This window comes from Xyrauchen texanus, chromosome 50 (genome assembly GCF_025860055.1).
Source record: "Xyrauchen texanus isolate HMW12.3.18 chromosome 50, RBS_HiC_50CHRs, whole genome shotgun sequence".
Classification (NCBI taxonomy): Eukaryota; Metazoa; Chordata; class Actinopteri; order Cypriniformes; family Catostomidae; genus Xyrauchen; species Xyrauchen texanus.
Genome location: NC_068325.1, coordinates 7,952,894 through 7,973,343, shown reverse-complemented (window position 1 = coordinate 7,973,343; position 20,450 = coordinate 7,952,894). Strand labels below are relative to the sequence as shown.

The 20,450-nt window shown below is 37.1% G+C and overlaps 1 protein-coding gene across 1 annotated transcript; it reads left to right on the top strand.

Annotated features, from left to right (window-relative positions):
* Positions 1-353: 353 nt before the first annotated feature.
* Positions 354-19,653, top strand: LOC127641169 (collagen alpha-1(VIII) chain-like). Its single transcript, XM_052123976.1, has 3 exons — positions 354-515; positions 12,241-12,535; positions 15,031-19,653. The coding sequence occupies exons 2-3, from the start codon at positions 12,244-12,246 to the stop codon at positions 16,938-16,940; spliced, it is 2,202 nt and encodes a 733-aa protein (XP_051979936.1). The 5' UTR covers positions 354-515; positions 12,241-12,243; the 3' UTR covers positions 16,941-19,653.
* The last annotated feature ends 797 nt before the right edge of the window (positions 19,654-20,450 follow it).

Sequence of the window (20,450 nt, the reverse complement as noted above, 5' to 3'; positions counted from 1 at the left end):
ATCTTGATTTAATCTTGAAATTACATTTAAATCACACATATTTACCAGTTTATAGTTGTATCAACTGAACTTTTCATCTTGTATGTGGACAAGTTTTAGAAAATGTACTTTTTGTGCAGTTGTGCTCATAAAAATACAAAGTATTGGAATATTACTTATTAATTATATAATAAGTACATATTTTAGAGGAGACTACTGTGTAAAATGCCATAACTATCATATCAGCTACTGCATCAACTCCCTGGGTTGAGGGTCATTTCTCTCTCTCTCTCTCTCTCTCTCTCTCTCTCTCTCTCTCTCTCTCTCTCTCTCACTCTCTCTTGCTCTTTTAGCCCACCTCCTTCAAAGACTTGCATTGCCCCTCCTACCTGTCCATAAAAGTGGAAACCATGCTGCGCTGCCCGAAGCCTCGAACAACAGTACACTTTCTGTCTTCTGAATCTTCTACCTTCACTTCTCCATCAGAGAGATAAACAGACAGGCAGAGACAGAGAGAGGCCAGGAGAGAGAGAGAGGTGAGTGCAATACATATTTAATATTGTCCGAAAATAAAACGATACTGCATATAAATCAGATGTAGCTTGCGATATTGATCGAACTATTGATTTTTATTCAACAAAGATTGTCTTGAACTGAAATTTCAATGGACCGTTATGTCATGCTAATTTAAAGTCACCGTAATACCAAATCTGGAGTGTGTAAAGGCAAGTAAAGATATTAGTGCTTGGACATTTCTGCAGTCAGATCAATGAATTGTTCCTTGGTAAAGGACTGTCTAATTTTCGGACTTCCATTATTTGGATGTACCTAGATTGAACTAGATTGAACTCATTCAATATAGTTTAAAAAGCATCCCAGGGTGATTCCTCAAGAAGTTGGTGGAGAAAATGTCAAGAGTTCATGTCTGTAAATTCTATGCAAAGGGTGACTACTTTGAAGATGCTAAAATATAACACAGTTTTGATTTAGTAACAACATAATTCCCATAATCCATTTATGTTATTCCATAGTTTTGATTCTAAAGTTTTGAACTTTTATTCTAAAATGTGAAAAAAAGAAAGAAATTAATAATAATAATTATAATAGAGAATGAGTAAGTGTTTTGACTGGCAGTATATATATATATATATATATATATATATATATATATATATATATATATATATATATATATATATATATACACATACACAGGGTTCCCATGGCCATGAATAACCTACAAACAAATTGTGGTATTCAGTCCTAGATAAGTCATGGAATATAATTAAATCGTTAAAAGTCATGGACATTTCTATAGTAATTATAAAGTAAAGCTTATCTCTAAAACATAAAATCGGCTAACAATGGCTTTCCTGAGTGCGATCTCTCAAATTATTTAAAAAAAAATTTTATTCATGGTTTTAAATCACAAACGACTGGAAAGGTCATGTTAATTCAGTGGTCAAATGGTGTGAGAACCCGCTATATAAAACTAGAGGTTTATATTTGTTTTTATGAGAAACTACAGTATAATTAGTTTAGTCTAATGCATAATAAAAAGATAAAAAGCTATTAAATGTTAGTTCACAAAAAAACTAAACAAATCTGTTATAATTTATCTCACACCAACATGTATTTTCAAACCCTTATCCTTTCTTACTGTATATATATATATATATATATATATATATATATATATATATATATATATATATATATATAACATTTCTAAATCATATTGTAACTTCAAAGCTTAAAAAAGGACCCAAAAGTACCATAAAAGTTGTCAATGTGACTTGTGTGTCATGTTGAGGTGTTTAGCACTAAAATCAAAGCAAAATCTCGTGTGAACATGCGTGCCACTGTGAACGAGCTTAAGCTAATGAATAGACATCGTATGATTTCAGAAGACTTGAGATATGACGCAGGAGTCACATGGGCTACTTTTATTATACTTTTAACCATATTTAACATGAATAAACTCCAGTGGCTTTCCAGTCCTTTTGATTTGTGGCTGTCCAATCGTTGACATTTCTTTCTTTGATTTGTATATTTCTAGAGCCACATTCACTCAAGATTCACTTTGATTTCCTGGAATGGGGCATTACTGTGAGCCAGAAGGCAGCTGTACCCTCTTTTCTCTGCTCTATGCAGTGATCAGTGCTTCATGTTATTTCCTTAGGGTTCAGAAGATATTCCTGAGGGCATATGGCCAGCTTTTGACATTGGGGTAAAGCTATGGTGCTTGGCAGCCTTTCTACTTTGTCTCTTGCTATGTCTCTCTGGACTAGATGGACTTTGTTATTGGGAAATCTCAGACCAAACATGCTGTTTTATCACTCTTGGCCAGACATTGATCACTAAACCAATTAAATTGTCAGTGCAATTTGCAGTGGTTAGGTTGTTGAGCATGGTTTGTTGTATGTAGAGGTTGCGTTTGTAACAATGATTTATTTTGAGGATTTAAACATACAGCTATAAATAAATTGGCTTATTACAGTGTTTTCAAGGCTGCACTGTATTGATATTCCTCAAACATTCGGGTTAGGGGTAAGTCAGAATTTGTCAAAAGGATTACACAGTCACAAATCAAAAGGACTAGGCAGCCATTTGTGTTTATTATTATTGAAAATAGTTAATAGTTTAACTTTTTATTATCCTACTTAATCATGCAATGGTAGATTTTACTTAACAAATCTCCCACTGACTTCGAACCAGTGTTCAGCATTTATAATGTTACTAGCATTAAAGACATCACCTCGATATTTGCATACTGAATTGTGATTGGTCTCCCTTTTACACCTGTTTGCTTACTGATTGTGACTGTGATTGGTTTGTCTTCCTTACATCTATTTAAACATTTATGGCTACCTTACACTACACAGCTTAAGAGTAATGGAATTATCAAATTATCCTACTTCCCATTTCAGAAGTCTTGATAATGAGTGCGTCACATTCAAGTACTTTATGTCGGAGAGAATAGGAAACATGAAGGATGCCAGATTCATTCTTGCATATTTCTTGAGGAACTCTTATTTTGACCCCGTAATACATTTTAGTCAACTTGCCATGGTCAACTTGGTCATGTATATGACCAATACGGCAATAGATAACAAGATAGCTGCATTTAGAAAAAATAACACAACCTATCTTTCATTACAGAAACCAAACTCTCCTCTGCCATGTTGAAAGTTTATGCCTCCTCCAAATATAGAGTTGCCAACTGTCCATATTTGAGTGGAAAGCAAAATGTCCCATATTGAAGCGATTGCACCAAAAGGTTTAATATTTGTTATTTTTATGAAACAGCAATAATCATGCAGCCTCTTCTGAACTGAGCTCAGGCGAAGGGACTACTGGGAGATTTTGCATAGTTTTGGTTTTGTTTGACCGTTTTGCACCCCTTGAACCATTAAGGAAATAGCATTTCTTGTCTGCATGCAACAACCTGATGTTGATCAGACACATGATATTTTATTCAACTGCTTGTATTAGAATGCTACAATGAACCTTGTAAACCTTCCTGAGTACTGTAGCTTGATTTATTAAACCGACACAGTCTGACATGATACATTCTTTCTTTAGTTCCCTCTGGCTATTGACAGAATGATGTTTTATAACTTTGTTTTTGATCTGAAAGAAAGACATACACTCTTTCACAAATAGGAGCCAATAACTAGAACAGAGAGAAGGCAAGCCTTTTTAATGGATGGGGTTGTTTTGTTTTATAGATACATATCATGACACATATTATATGGAGAAACAATAAGACATTTTAGTTGGGGTTTTTTTTGGTCCATGCAGTTTGGATTATAAATGCAGCTATTGTCTTGACCTCTATGTGAAGACCAAAAGATGTGTACCATACAAATCATCTCTATCGTAGACGATAACAGGTCTTCTTTGGCAGTATTATCTCATGTCAAATCAACATCGCACTGAAATATGAACACCAAAATGCGGTGGGCCAAGTGTCTTCTGTTTAAAGAGTGGTTTGGCTCAGAGCTCAGATTTGGTTTCTAAGACGCCAGATATTTGCCTGACAAGGCTCAGGGCTACACTGTAAAAGAATCCTGTTAAATTTATAGTAAAAAACTGGCAGATGTGGTTGCCAGTAATTCATCATAAAAAATACGGTAACCACGTTTCAGGTTTTACGGGACGTAATTTTGATGCCTGAATATTTTACAGTGCAATACTGTTGTTTATATTATTAAATAATAAACTTGATATTTTAACCTTCTGAAACTGTAAAAATCTGCTTTTCACTTTATAAAGTATTGTTAATCACCGTAGTAATTACAGAAGGGCACATGTTATTGTTTTTTTTACTTTAATTTTAACAATAATTTACCTTAAAAAGTACATGTACACTCTTGTTAAACATAATATATATTTTTACTGTTAAAAATACAGAAAATCATCCCTTTAACATAAAAAATTAGAATTGTTTACAACATTTTACTGTAAAACTACATGTATCGTCTTTTTAAATATATGACATTTTTTTACAGTATATTTTAAGGCAACTACCCGTTAACCGATTAATGTTTTTTTACTGTAGCATTTTTACAGTCTTTACCGGTAAAATTACGACTGTTTTTACATAGTAATACAGTTTTTTTACAACAAAAAAAAAGACCAATTTTGCATGTGACAGAGGAAAAGTAAACATAACCGCAAACGGTTTGGTCATTTAAGCTATACAGTGCAGGCACTCTGACGTCACATGAGGGAGTGACATCAACAAGTCTTTTTGCACACTGATCTCAATGTGAATTCGACGACAGTGGGTTGAAATTTCTTCAGCTGAAATCGGCCTGTGCTTACTGAAAATCTAACCACTGCCCCCAGTGGCTGTAGCTGGAAGTGTTGTTGAACTCACGGGCACGTGTGAGCTCCAGTTTGTTGGTAAAATATCTACAGAGTGGCGCCAAAAGCGAGTTGTATTTTTAGTTGTAAATGATGTAATACAGTCAACAGGAATTTACATTTTACTATCCCTACTCCCTATTCCAAGCCCCAACCCTAAACCTAACCGCCAGCGGACTAAAACTGTTAATTTATGAGGGAAAATGCAACTTTCGAATCGTGCTCATCATTGTTTGTGAACACTATTACCTCAAAAATATCACAAGTGAGGTTTGAGAATATGATTTCTTGGAAATTCAGCAATAAACTTTTCAAATTAAATGCTAAAATAAAAAAAATTACAAAAATTATATATATAATATATATATATACTTTTTTTCTTACATTTTCAGGCTCAAATGACAGCCGTTGCTGAGAATAGGCCATGTACTTTTCTGATAAATGCAATCTGCTACCTCAACTTGGTTTATAAACTGCCCCAAACCTCCTTTTCCCCATGGAAAATGCAACAACATATGGTTACATGAAAAACTTCCTTTCTACCTGAGAGTGTTGAGTGAGTAAGTGAGTGAGAAAGAGAGAATGTGTTTTACAGTTCCAGACTTCAGTTCAGACCCATGGTAAGTTCTGACAGCTGTTTCTACATTTCACTGCACATTCAACCTCAGTGTATACATAAATATTAGGGCTTTCATTGGATTCATTTTTTTATCAAATTTATTACATCATATACTGTAGTGAATCACTGATTAAATTAATCAAACGTATATACAAATTTAATAAAAACAAAATGAAAAACAGGCTAATCAAGATATAATAAATATTAACATATGTATTTATAATAATATAATAATATCAGATAATTACAAGTAAAGAAATGATTACACAATACAAACAGTGGCTTTAGAAGTCAATATATGGTTTGGTTTATTTCCATATCATTGTACTTAAGCCTTTTACTGGTTACATACATGTAAACCTCAGACGGACACTTTTGGAGCATCTCACTGTTGATGTATTGCAGTACTCTGCTTTTCAGAATCTGTAGCCATAAACACAGCATTTTTAGTATGCTTTGTACAATGTAGTTTACTTCCCCCTACAAACATGGCTCACTTCAAGATGTAATTGTTGGAAGGAAAATTCTTTATTATGGTGGGCTGATTCATTGTCAAAAAATGCATTATTACAAGCAATCGCACTGAATTAATGCTTTAAGTCGACAGCCTTAATAAATATAAAATTATACACTCTGCGAGCGGTTGGTAAATTGTGTGTAGCAGGCAACATTGCCAATTTATGAAGAAATCAGTTATGTTATATGAGAGGTACAGTAAGGGTGCATTTTTAAGGAACATTATCGGTATAACGGGGGAGAAATTTCAATGCTTGATGCCTCCACTTTTTGAAGGTGATCAATAACCATTCTTTAAACCATTAATTAATTATCAGACAGATAAATTGTTTCATTTATCAAGAATAACAGACTCTGGGATTTTTTTTTCACTAACCACCCACAATCTAGTTTCCTGTTGTGTTCCATTACTGCGATGATAATCTGATTACTTAGCTCTATTTGGAAGTGTGTGTTTTTTAGGTGATTTCCTCATTGAAAAGAATGATTCATAAACAAATAATGTTTTTATAAATTCTTAAAAAGCAAATGGCTTTCTTTTGGGGGTTAGGCTAGGGTTTTGGTTAGAGATAGTCTAAAGATGATGTTACCGGTTACAAATGCTCCGCAGTGGCACTTCCGGGTTCTTTTGGCACCCCAGAAAAGAACTACTTAGAATAGCTGGTTTTGTTTTTTAATTGAGCTCTATGTGGTTTGATCTATAGTATTAATAATTAGATTTGAATAAAAACAATAGACGTCTATGGCTGGTTTATACTACACAACTATTCAAATCTGAACAAATAAAAAATACTAGGCATTATACACTTACAGACTATGAACATCGCTACAGACAAAACTGCTTATTAAACTCTTCTTGACTTTCAAGTCGATCCAATCTGGTCACAAACTCAAAACACAAACTCTCGGTTACAAACTTAGAAACAGTCTTGGGTGGAAAGATGCAGCCAGCATGGCATCTAGAGACTGCAATGCGAGGGTACTGGCATTAAAAGGAAAAAAACACATGAATGCTTGTTCTCCATCTCCATTTCTTGAGCTTTGTGGCCCTGCACACTCATTTTCCATTGGCTGCTCATCGTATGACTTCAGATTTAAGTCACGGCTCAAAAATATAAAACATGTCTTATACACTACGAATAGATGGAATCATTAGTTGGAAGGTCAGGGTCGGTACCAATCATATAAAATGCTAAAAATCTTTTCTCAGCCTGTAATCCAGCCTTAAGTAAACATATGTGTGTGAGGGTTGAAGGTATTTCTCTTTATGGGAGAAAAGTATCTCTAACCAGCTCTCCAACACTAACGTTATTTTAGAGAGAGAGAAAGATCTGCATTGGCTGATTGGGTGGAAACATGGAATCATGTGTATGTGTGCCTGTATGCATGTCTATGTGTATTTTGGCATCTGCTGCTGTTTATTGTCTGCCCCTCATTAACAGCATTTTGCTGACTGTAAAGCATGCTAAGGTTCTTTAAATTCAGTATCCTGACCCAAAACAGCAGCCCCGAAATACTGAATCATGAATCCTTTTCCAGCATTAGTAAACCCCCAACCCCATGCTGACATACATTATTTATAACTGACTTTTGTAGACTTTAAGAGTAGACAATGTAAAACATCTGTCCAAATTATATCTCTACACAAAAACCTGATCCTTATTTGCGTCAATTCCATCACCACAAGTTCTTTATAATGGAAATAGCCCCAGTACAGAAAAAACAGATTAGCTGACATATTACAGACTACATTGGTCACTTGGCATGTTGTGAGTTCTTTTTATTCAAAGTGACTTCTAGTACTTTATTTAATTGCAGAGCCTATGTCCCCTGAGCAACCTGTGGGAAAAAGTGCAGGTTTCCACTTTTTTCCAGTGAATTTCCATGATTTTTCCATGGATTTCCAGTCATTTGTGAATATGGGATAAGGATGTTTACAAATTATTTTATAGAGATTTCCATTTGTATGTCAGACACCAATCCTTGGTATCAAAGAGATACTTGAAAAGTATTCACAAATAGCAATTTTTAGCCGATTAAATTTTTTTAAAGCAAATAATATGAAAATTATGTAAACTATAGCAATTAAGATGACTTTATATTCATTTCCATGACTTTACATACATGGAAATTCCCTGATATATCCAGGTATACCATGAGCGTAGGAATCTTGAAAATGCCTTAGTCGAGTCAAACTACATTTTACTGCAAGGGGTATTGGGTTCAGATCCCGGACGATCCCCCATTCTATGTTACGACCTGCCTATGGTAAGGTAAAATATATCGAACAGTGTAGACAGATTTTTACTCAATAATTGAAACAAAGGCTTCAGAGGCCTGAAAGGACGAAATAATTAGTAAAGCTGTAAAGTATTATTGACTCTCCAGACTATATGTTGCCTCCAAATTGGGCTAAGAATACAACCTTTATATTACGCCACCCTAGCATCTACTATATGGTTGACACCCTGCATGTTTTTCTTTGGGATAGTATTTGTTTATTGTGAATTGAATTGAAACATCTGGAAGCAGTCAAAACATTTTAGTAGGAATGGAAATTTGATTATTTTAAAATCAGGGACAGGGCGATAACAGAGCTGTGGCATAAAACCAAGCAGACAAATGTTGTGGTTTTAAAAAGAGAGAGTGAAAGCAGAGGAAAACATTTGTTCCTGCCTTCTGCAATGGACATGTAAGCTTGCTGTTGTTTCGTCATGCTTGCCCTTGTGGTTTTCACCATTGTCTGTCAATATATTTCTTGTCTTATAGGTGTGTAGCTTTTGGATCTTTAACACTTAAAACTGTACTATACATTTTTCTGGCATGCTTGAACATCCAATGTAAGCCAGAGGGAACAAAGTGAGAATCTTATTTTGGCTTTGTAAATTGGATATAGAAGCTTGGAAAGTCAGATTGGGGCATATTCCATTTCACAGATTGGATAAGTCCTAGTGTTTGGTTTCAGAATGAACGGAAGTCTTGGCCAACTGTTATAAGCAAAAGTTTTTCCCATGACCTCTCCTGTACAACATGTCTTAAGATTGTTTTTGCATCTTTTTGATGAATCATGCAGGGTGGGTATCATGGATTAGTAGTGCAATTTATTATGATACTCTGTGTCACTTACTCTGATTTTTCAGATAAGGCCAAAAAAGGTTTACCATGGAATGAGAATGAAAAACGATGTTTTGATGTCCTAATTTTTGGTCATCGAGAAAATTGGACAATTGTTCAACGTTCGCTATCACTTGCAAGTCTCACCGAAAGGGACGAAAGAGTTGGGTCAGAGGCTCCGCCCAAAGACTGCTTCTCCAAAGTTACAATTCTTGGCTGAATTTGGTCAGCACATAGAAGAATGACTCAAGATCCTTCGAAAACAAATCTCTGGGTGGGGTTATAAATATGAGAGGCCTGAGGAATGCAATTCAGATTTCAGGTCTCTTCCAAGTCTCTGTTTTGTGTTTGGTGTCTGTTCTTGACAAACTAATGAATAAAAAAAATTTATGAATTAATTATAAAGGACTGAACGATTTAATAAATTAATTCATGGCAGAGGATGTGAAGTGTCTTAATTTCCTGAAAACATATCACTCGATATTTTCTTAGTCATTGTTGTTTTACAGTTTTGAAATCATAATTTCTAAAATATTCAAAATATTGAACGTGCTTCCAGATGGTTAGCACTGTGAATGACCTTACAGGATTACATTTATTTTTCAGGGAGACTTGTAATTTCTAGACCACTAGCGGCACCAATTGTAATTGCAGTCTGTTTAAATGGCGTGACTGGGTGTGATAAATCAACATTAGCGTAACCAATGGCTTGCACTTTAGGGCAGGGCTACCTGACTTCTAGCTCAGGTTTATGGTTTGCTGGTGTTCTTACCAGACATCATAACTAGCTTAACCTCTGTCAACCAGCTTTACCAGCTAAGTTTTGCTAGTAAATAGCCAGGCTATACTACACCAGCTAGACCCGCACCACACTAGCACTAATCCGCATAAACAACTTAGACCAGCAATGAAAATTCAGAAAGAAAAAGAAAAGTAAGGAGTGGGACCAAAGAGGTATGTCTCTTAAACATTAAGATAGATACTGAAATGTGGCCTTTCATTGAGAAAAGTATTGGAATAGTATATGGAATGTAAAGTGTTAAAAGATAATACTGGATGGATCATTTACTATAGAAAATAGCACAATCAACCTGCCTGACAGCATCCTAGGTAATATGGTTTATGTGTAACCTTGTCTCTTAGTTCTATTCATGCTTGATCAACCAAGACCTCAGTAAATGGAATAAAAGTCATCCCAGACACATGCTGACCTTAATATGTCTATGTGTATTTGAATCAAGTAATCATTCCATAAAAAAGTATTCAAACTTTTTACAATTATATTCACAGTTTAAAACACATAAAGCTCAACTTGTGTGTAAATGGCAAAAAAGTCAGGTACTGAACTGAAAGCACAGGACAACATAGTGGGTGAATCTGTTGCACTAATTATAATACACTTGCACAGAAGGATTATGTGCCCTCATATTTTTTGATTAGGTTTTTACAGCTTTCTACAATTGGCTTTGAAACACTCTTTCTAAACTTTTTGATGTACATGTTTGTCCTATAGGTAGTTACTGCCCTCTAGTGGACATGTTTAAAATGACCAAAGTCTTGTCTATTTACATGTATATGTATAGTGTATATATAATTTCGAAACAAATACACTATTTTCATGCATAATTCATTAAAGGAATTTATAATGTTTAACTTTTTAATATGCTACTTATTTTCCTTTGTTTTCAAGTATTGGCTAAGAATAATGCCTATAGCATAAAATAAACTATCGTGTATGGCAATTTGGTTACTACTGCAAATTAAATGTTGACTGCTTTTTACATGGCTTACTATGTACTATGCATGGCTTACATAATTTCATTTCACACAGCTGCAAGAAATGCAAATGAAAGACTTTGATTTGTTTTGTCTTGGGTATTGTAATATGTGAACAGGTTGAGCAATGCGAATGAACAAGAATGTGAAAACATGGATTTACTTTCCGAATCAGTTTGTTTTAACACTTACCTAACCCTAACTATTTGTTGCGACTTCCACTGAGGGCTAAAAACATGCTAGCCAGCTGAAATTAGATATGCTATACTGTAAACTATACAATGTGCCTCAATGTTATAATTTTCTGTATCATTTTATTCATTTACGATTAATAAATGCAAAGACAGTGCTCCCAAAAAGTGTCTCCATGATAGTAGTTATGAATATGTGTTGTGGAACAACAATCAGAACAATATGTAATGTGAAAGGCAAATAAATGATTGAATAGAATAATACTTAATATTTAATTATTCACCTTATTATTTTCCTTTTTTATCTATTATTCTATTCAGTTCTAAGAAAGAGAGGCTCTAATGTTGATCATGTGAGAGCAGGAGGCATACACTTTTGACTTTTGATTAAAAGGTGCAGTTATGAGTAACTTCATCTTCATTGCAGGGCTACGAAAAAGTGTTAGAATCACATGACCAGCTGAATACTGCTCGCTAAATCTCAGTAACCATCCTGTTACTTTCACTCATTGATTAAAGTAATCATGGCTGACTGTGATTACTAAATTTCTACAATGGCATATGAAATTGAAAACTATTGATTTTAAATGATGCTATACAGCCAAGCCGCTAGGTGTCACTGAAAGTCCAAGATGACAAAGACAAAAGTTTGAGTGCAGCTTTAATGTAATGCAGGTTCTGCAAAAAGGCTGTGGTTAGGATGGGGCAAACTATATTAGACCTGATGGCAAACATGCACTCTGTGTGTAAGCACAGCAGCAGTGCTGTTTCTAATTTAACATTTGAAGAGTGTGTTTACATAGTCTAAAAGGCACAAAAAACGGCCTGATGATTTCTAAGGGTCAGAGAGGGTGAAAAATAATCATCATTTAATAACTAAACCCTACATGCTTTTGGTGTAAATATTACAAACATTATAAGGGAACCTAGGTTCATTTATTCTGATTGGGTTAAATTACAACTTTTTTATTAAAAGTATACAGCTATGCAGAACCACTTTTTTTCTATACAATGTACCTGGTAATATTTTGAATGTATCTATTAAATGTAAGGCATAGACGTGCTTTTAATGCACTTGCTAGTTTTCCCTCTAGCTTTCCCTTTTCAAGACATAGGAAATGTCCAGTGTAGTTCCAAGATTACCAACTCCATCTCCTCTACTCCTTTCCACAGGACATGGCTGAGCCTCTCCTCTCTGCCCGCTTGTTTGTACTGGTGGAGCACCTCTGTCTTCTACATCATATCCATGCGGGGGCATTTTATGGGCACAAACCACTGCCCCAACAGCACCAACCTCTGGCACAGATACCTCACCAGCAGCATGGCAATGAGGGGATACCCCAACACCATTACTATGGGAAGGAAATGCCACTCATGCAATATGGAAATGAGATGCCTTTGCTTCCACAGTATGGAAAAGAACGTCCACAGATACCCATGCACATGGGTAAACCCAATCTAGGAAAAGGTTGGGTTTAAAACTTGCTTGACAAATCATCAACACTCTCACACATGTACTGAATTGATGTAATTGCTAATTAACAACAAAACATCAAGCAGCATTAAAAAGTACAAACTATATATATACAGCATATACTGTGTATATCTAAATATATATTTGTTGGACAGCCTTTGTTTGCCATAAGTTACATGAGGTATTATGGACAATACTTGAACTACATTTAGAGGAAGTCTAAGGAATTGCAAAGTTTAAAGATAATATTAAACATCATTATAGAAATCTGTGAAAACATAAGCCCATTATTTAGATATAGTCAAATTATATATTATATAGAGTTTCCAATTAAAAAACCACTGAACTGTATTTGAGAACAGAACAATGTTTGCCAGATCCCCATTTAGGTGACTGACAGGTAGCAATTATATATATATATATATATATATATATATATATATATATATATATATATACAGTGGCTAACTTCTTGTATTTGTATGAATTATAAAGATATCATAACATACAGGTCCTTCTCAAATAATTAGCATATTGTGATAAAGTTCATTATTTTCCATAATGTAATGATAAAAATTAAACTTTCATATATTTTAGATTCATTGCACACCAACTGAAATATTTCAGGTCTTTTATTGTTTTAATACTGATGATTTTGACATACAGCTCATGAAAACCCAAAATTCCTATCTCAAAAAATTTGCATATTTCATCTGACCAATAAAAGAAGTGTTTTTAATACAAAAAAAGTCAACCTTCAAATAATTATGTTCAGTTATGCACTCAATACTTGGTCGGGAATCCTTTTGCAGAAATGACTGCTTCAGTGTGGCGTGGCATGGAGGCAATCAGCATGTGGCACTGCTGAGGTGTTATGGAGGCCCAGGATGCTTCGATAGCGGCCTTAAGCTCATCCAGAGTGTTGGGTCTTGCGTCTCTCAACTTTCTCTTCACAATATCCCACAGATTCTCTATGGGGTTCAGGTCAGCAGAGTTGGCAGGCCAATTGAGCACAGTAATACCATGGTCAGTAAACCATTTACCAGTGGTTTTGGCACTGTGAGCAGGTGCCAGGTCGTGCTGAAAAATGAAATCTTCATCTCCATAAAGCTTTTCAGCAGATGGAAGCATGAAGTGCTCCAAAATCTCCAGATAGCTAGCTGCATTGACCCTGCCCTTGATAAAACACAGTGGACCAACACCAGCAGCTGACATGGCACCCCAGACCATCACTGACTGTGGGTACTTGACAATGGACTTCAGGCATTTTGGCATTTCCTTCTCCCCAGTCTTCCTCCAGACTCTGGCACCTTGATTTCGAATGACATGCAAAATTTGCTTTCATCCGAAAAAGTACTTTGGACCACTGAGCAACAGTCCAGTGCTGCTTCTCTGTAGCCCAGGTCAGGCGCTTCTGCCGCTGTTTCTGGTGCCTGTGCACAGTGGCTCTGGATGTTTCTACTCCAGACTCAGTCCACTGCTTCCGCAGGTCCCCAAGGTCTGGAATCGGTCCTTCTCCACAATCTTCCTCAGGGTCCGGTCACCTCTTCTCGTTGTGCAGCGTTTTTTGCCACACTTTTTCCTTCCCACAGACTTCCCACTGAGGTGCCTTGATGCAGCACTCTGGGAACAGCCTATTTGTTCAGAAATTTCTTTCTGTGTCTTACCCTCTTGCTTGAGGGTGTCAATGATGGCCTTCTGGACAGCAGTCAGGTCGGCAGTCTTACCCATGATTGCGGTTTTGAGTAATGAAACAGGCTGGGAGTTTTTAAAAGCCTCAGGAATCTTTTGCAGGTGTTTAGAGTTAATTAGTTGATTCAGATGATTAGGTTAATAGCTCGTTTAGAGACCCTTTTCATGATATGCTAATTTTCTGAGATAGGAATTTTGGGTTTTCATGAGCTGTATGCCAAAATCATCAGTATTAAAACAATAAAAGACCTGTAATATTTCAGTTGGTGTGCAATGAATCTAAAATATATGAAAGTTTAATTTTTATCATTACATTATGGAAAATAATGAACTTTATCACAATATGCTAATTTTTTGAGAAGGACCTGTAGATAAGGATAGCATTTAAACTGGTATAAAATCTAATCCAAATCTAGGCCCGCACACAGATACCAATATGATAATAGAAAATACTTCCCATTTGCATTTTAAGTTATTATTAACTCACTCCTGTCTCATTCCTGCTTTTCTCCATTGCCCAAGACACCAAAATACATCATAAATCATCCATTGTCAGATGAAACTTACTTGGTGCATATGGTTCCAGTCTCCTAACAGACATACTGTATTGTTTATCTAATTTAAGCTCTATTGCATTCACTCTTAAACAGATGCACATCAAATATATATTGCTCCATACTTGCAAACAACCATAAATTCATTAATTAAGTTATTTATCCATTCATTTTCCATCTAGTCATGCAAATACATTTTTTTTATTGAACAATTGTCAAATGGTTTGGGTTTTTCCCCCCCAGGTGAATCTATTCCAAGAGGAGAGAAAGGTATCCCTGGTGAAGCTGGTCAAATGGGGCCTCCAGGACCTCAGGGCCCCCCCGGACTTCCTGGTCATGGCATCCCAGGACCTCCTGGAAAACCTGGTCACCAAGGTCCACCAGGATATCCTGGGATTGGAAAACCAGGAATGCCAGGATTGCCAGGAAAACCTGGGGGCATAGGTTTACGAGGACCAAAGGGTGAGTTAGGACCAGTTGGTGGTAAAGGGCCAGTAGGATTGCCAGGACCTTCAGGACCTCCAGGGCCCCATGGCCTACCAGGTGTGGGAAAATCAGGTGAACAAGGACTTCCAGGACAACCTGGGCCCCATGGAGAACCAGGAGACAAGGGCCTTCCTGGGCTCCCTGGCATTCCAGGGTTAAAAGGTGAGAATGGAATTGGTCTCCCAGGACTCCCAGGTGTAAAGGGACCTTCTGGACCTCCAGGACCACCAGGACAAGGAGGGCAACCAGGTGTTGGCAAGCCAGGACTGATCGGAATACCTGGGGCTCCTGGAGGCCCAGGTAAACCTGGTGCACCTGGAGAACCAGGACTAGTAGGAGTTACTGGGGAGAGAGGGCAAATAGGGCCACCAGGACAACCAGGTTTTGGTAAACCTGGTTTGGATGGATTGCCAGGAAAACCAGGTCTCCAAGGTGGAAAAGGTGAGCCAGGTCCCCCTGGTTTACCTGGGGCTCCAGGCTTGCCTGGATTTGGCAAGCCTGGATATCCTGGCCTCAAAGGTGAAAAAGGACATGGTGGGTTGCCTGGCCCTCAGGGCCCAAAAGGTGAGAAGGGTTATGGTGGTCTTCCTGGAATGATTGGACAACCAGGTCCAAGTGGCTTCCCGGGTCCTCCAGGTCTCTTGGGACCTCCTGGAAACATTGGTTTCCCTGGTACAAAAGGAGAGGGAGGTGCAGTAGGACCAAAGGGACCACTTGGTCCAAAAGGTGATCCAGGACCTCCAGGACTTCCAGGAAAATCAGGATTTCCAGGAGAAGTAGGGCAGCCAGGATCTAGAGGCTTTCCTGGATCCTTGGGGCCTAAGGGTGAAAATGGACACAAAGGCTTGCCTGGCCTACCTGGATTCCCTGGAAAGCCTGGTGCAAAAGGAGAAGGTGGATTTCCAGGACAGAAAGGTCATCCAGGGCCGATGGGAATCCCAGGATTAATGGGTCCAGCAGGACCAATAGGCCCACCTGGTCTCCCAGGGCCAAAAGGAGAATTTGGGCCACCAGGAAGACCTGGACCACCAGGTGAGGGAAAACCAGGATTTACAGGCCCATTAGGTCCCCCTGGTACACCTGGACCTGGTGGACCCCCTGGTCAACCCGGAATACCTGGTCCTCCTGGCCCACCTGGGCCTCCTGGGCCTCCAGCTCAATCTTCTGTAGACGGGCAAATCCTTCCTGAGACAGGTCCTGGGCTAGATGGTGTCAAAGGTGGTTATTCAAAAGAAAATTTTGGTGGAGCCATATTTGGTAGGAATGGCCTAGAGATGCCTGCATTTACTGCCCAGCTAACAACACCATTCCCTCTAGTTGGGCAGCCTGTTGTCTTCAACAAGCTTCTATATAATGGCAACCAGAATTACAATCCTCAAACAGGCATCTTCACTTGCAAAATACCTGGAATTTACTACTTTGCCTACCATGTTCACTGCAAAGGAGAAAATGTATGGGTGGCCTTGTACAGGAACAATGAGCCAGTTATGTACACATATGATGAATATAAAAAAAGTTACCTGGATCAGGCATCAGGGAGTGCAGTGCTGCCTTTACAAGCTGGAGATACTGTATATATCCAGCTACCATCAGACCAAGCTGCAGGACTTTATGCCGGTCCATATGTCCACTCATCATTCTCTGGGTATTTGTTATATCCTATGTGAATATGTGAAAAGTGTCACCCATGGCCAAACAGTACAAAAGTAAAAGTTACTGTTAAAAAGTTACCGCTTTTCTCTCCCGGACGGGCGCTTGACCATGCCCCCGCTGCCACAGTTACACACTTCAAACTTCTAATGTGTATGTTCCCACAGTGGAGAGACATGTTAAAAAATGTAAAGTATTGAAGGGACAATTTTTTGATGTGTTCAGTCCACTTTTTTCCGGAACTAGCTGGTCACACATTAAAACACTAAAGAAATTAATACATTTTGTTAAAGGAATAGTTCACCCAAAAATGATAACTCTGTCATCTTTTACTCACTCTTATGCCATCTTTCATATGCAGAACACAAAGATATTTTAATGGAGGTATGTCTGTTTGTCCATACAATGTAAGTGAATGGAAACCAAATTTTCAAGTTCAAAAAAGGACATAAAGAGGGGGACCTGGGAAGCTCAGCGAGTACTGATGCTGACTACCACCCCTGGAGTCATGCGTTCAAATCCAGGGTGTGCTGAGTGACTCCAGCCAGGTCTGCTAAGCAACCAAATTGGCCTGGTTGCTCAGGAGGGTAGAGTCACATGGGGTAACCTCCTCGTGGTCGCTATAAAGTGGTTCTCACTCTCGGTGAGGCGTGTGGTGAGTTGTGCGTGGATTCCACAGAGAATAGCGTGGAGCCTCCATATGCACTGTATCTCAACAAGCCACGTGATAAGATGCGCAGATTGATGTCTCGGACACAGAGGCAACTAAGATTCGTCCTCCACCCGGACTGAGAATATTATTTCAAGCTCGATTACACTTCCTAGCACTTGATGCATAAACAGAGATGGCTTTAGGAAATGTAATCGAGTATGAAATCATGATTGCCAAGGAGACTGGTTTTATAGTTAAGATGAGTAAGATTTAAGCCTGTTCTGACCCAATATCGAGTAGATGGCTTCAGAAGATTAAACCACTGGAGTTTTCTCAGCGTCCGAAATATACTTTTGTTTTCTTTGTTTATTTCGAGTGAGTCAATTAATTAAGTCAGTCAATTTATTTAGTAAGCTCCAACTGATTCGTAAATCTTGTTAATTCACAAATAAGAACCGACTTAAGAGTAATTCATCCGGAAATCGGACAATAGTGTTAGTTGTCCACTGTAGTTGGTTATTTTCTAAAATGAACTGGCTCAAATAATCATTTGTTTGGGAATTGGACCTTAGGACTACAGAGCACCCTTGAGGACAAAACATGAACATTTAAGCGCAATAAACGGCGCTGCTATACCAATGTAAGGTCATAAACACCGTAAGAATAAACCAGTCGACATGGGTAGATTGTTGACCATTACACCAATTTTGCTTTGCATCTAAACACCTTAACCGGCGCTTTTACTGGCTCATCCAATTTGTGCACAATTTGTGCCTCTTCAAGTTTTGACGTCAAAAGCAGAGAATAATGCGATTATTTCAAATTTCATGTACATGCAGATTTCTTGCCATGTCAGATTTTTTAAATAAGCTTATTTTAGAGAGTAATCAGTGAATTGGTGTGCATGTAACAGACTCATTAATAGAAAAGAAAAAGCACTAGGCAGAGCAGCAGGTGACACTGTGAAATTCACCGGCCAGTTAGAAAATGTACCTGCATTTGGAGCTTGGCGGGTGTTCATTTCAGACCGTTTAGGCTGCCCTTATGTCCTTTTGTGAGCTTGAAATTTTTTAATCACCATTCACTTGCATTGTATGTACAAACAGACATAATAATATATCTCCATTAAAATATCTTCATTTGTGTTCTGCAGCAGAAAGAAAGTCAAGTTTGAGATGACATAAGGGTGAATAAATGATGAAAGAATGATAATTTTGGGTGAAATATTCCATTATAGGTCGTTTTTTATAGGTGAATTCATATATAGTGAGATAATGTTGCAAATATGTTTTAAGCATCCACATTATCACACATCTTACAGTATTCCATCCATGTGGATCTCGCACTTTGATAGAACTCATGTCACATTATTTATTTTCATATTTCCTATTCTTTTGTAGTATACTGTATTAGTTGTGTATAGCTGGGGTCACATTGACTACATATCAGTGTAAAATGATGAAATACTCAGATTGTCAGATATGGAGAATGTTTTGTTTGGCTAGATGTTCGATATGCACTATTTTCCTGCTGTTGTAGTAATTTCTTTTTGTACCATCTCTATGAACTTCAAGAGAGTAAATAAGCACATAAGGGTTTAAGGTACATTTTGTTTTTAAATAATCACATTATGTAACAGTAAAACAGTACAATACATATATGAAATGTTCTGTACCTAACATTTAGGTTATTTTATGCCGACCAGGCCATTGTTTATCAAAGCAAGGGATAGTCAATGTTAATGAGTACAATATCGCCATTTCAAGTTGACAGGCCAATTTTGTTCAAACACATAAACATTCTAAGTTGCAATCAAGCAGTCTTTGATGTTTAATCTTAAAATGTTTTATCTTTTATCTTAAACATCTCTGTAATTTATTTTTAGATTTACTACTGAATGCTTACATGTGTATATGTGCAAAAAGAGGGTGGGGTACAAAAAGAAGGAATTTATCCTTTTTTTACAATTATTTCTGACAATGGTGTTAAACTGTTAAATGAACATTGACTGAAGTTGTAATGTCATTATATATTTTTTATTATTGTTATTATTTTTGAATAAATCAATTTGACTGAGATTGTGTGCATTTGTTATTGGGTTATTATAAAACATTAAGATGCTCCTTGTTTAATTTTTTGACCATCTAAATGCTTTATAATTTCTTAAAGTTTGTGCCAAAGGAACATAAACACTTGGCCAGACACTATGGCCATATACTCAATGCAAATTAGTGAATACGTTATCGTTCTGTATGTATAAAGAATAAAGGAATTCTCCAATCACATAGTGCTAACTATAGCAATGCTTTGCTGATCTCATTATTTTATTACAAGCTATGATGTCATCTTACTATAATGTTTCAGCACAGTTGAGCTCTCACCACATTTTTAAAGGTGTCATGCATTGCAGTATATATTGGGGCGAATACACTCTCACCTTTCTGTTCACTTCAATCCATCTTTAACTCACAAAAAACAAACTCTTTCTAATTAATAAAGATGTGTATTTCCAATTTTCTTCACAATAAGAAATGCACAGTGACATGTATATATTATGATTCAATAAGTCACGAGCCATCATGTTATAATCTAGCAGCAGCAAGCGTGCTCGAGGGATGAGCGTCCCCGTGACAGAGTGTTCATCAGCAGGGAGCAGTTTCAATCTCTTCCCCTCAGATCGGGACACTTTGTGGAACTCATAGAAGAGGCATAAATTACTGTTTCGGAGTTACTAGTTATTTATATGATCTGCTTCCGTATTATTTGAACTTTAATAAAGCTATAACGCATTAAATATAACTGCATTTAAAATGTAACTCTGGGATGTTTCCTTTAAAAACGCTAGACATGCAAGTTTTGCTCCAGCTCCACTTAC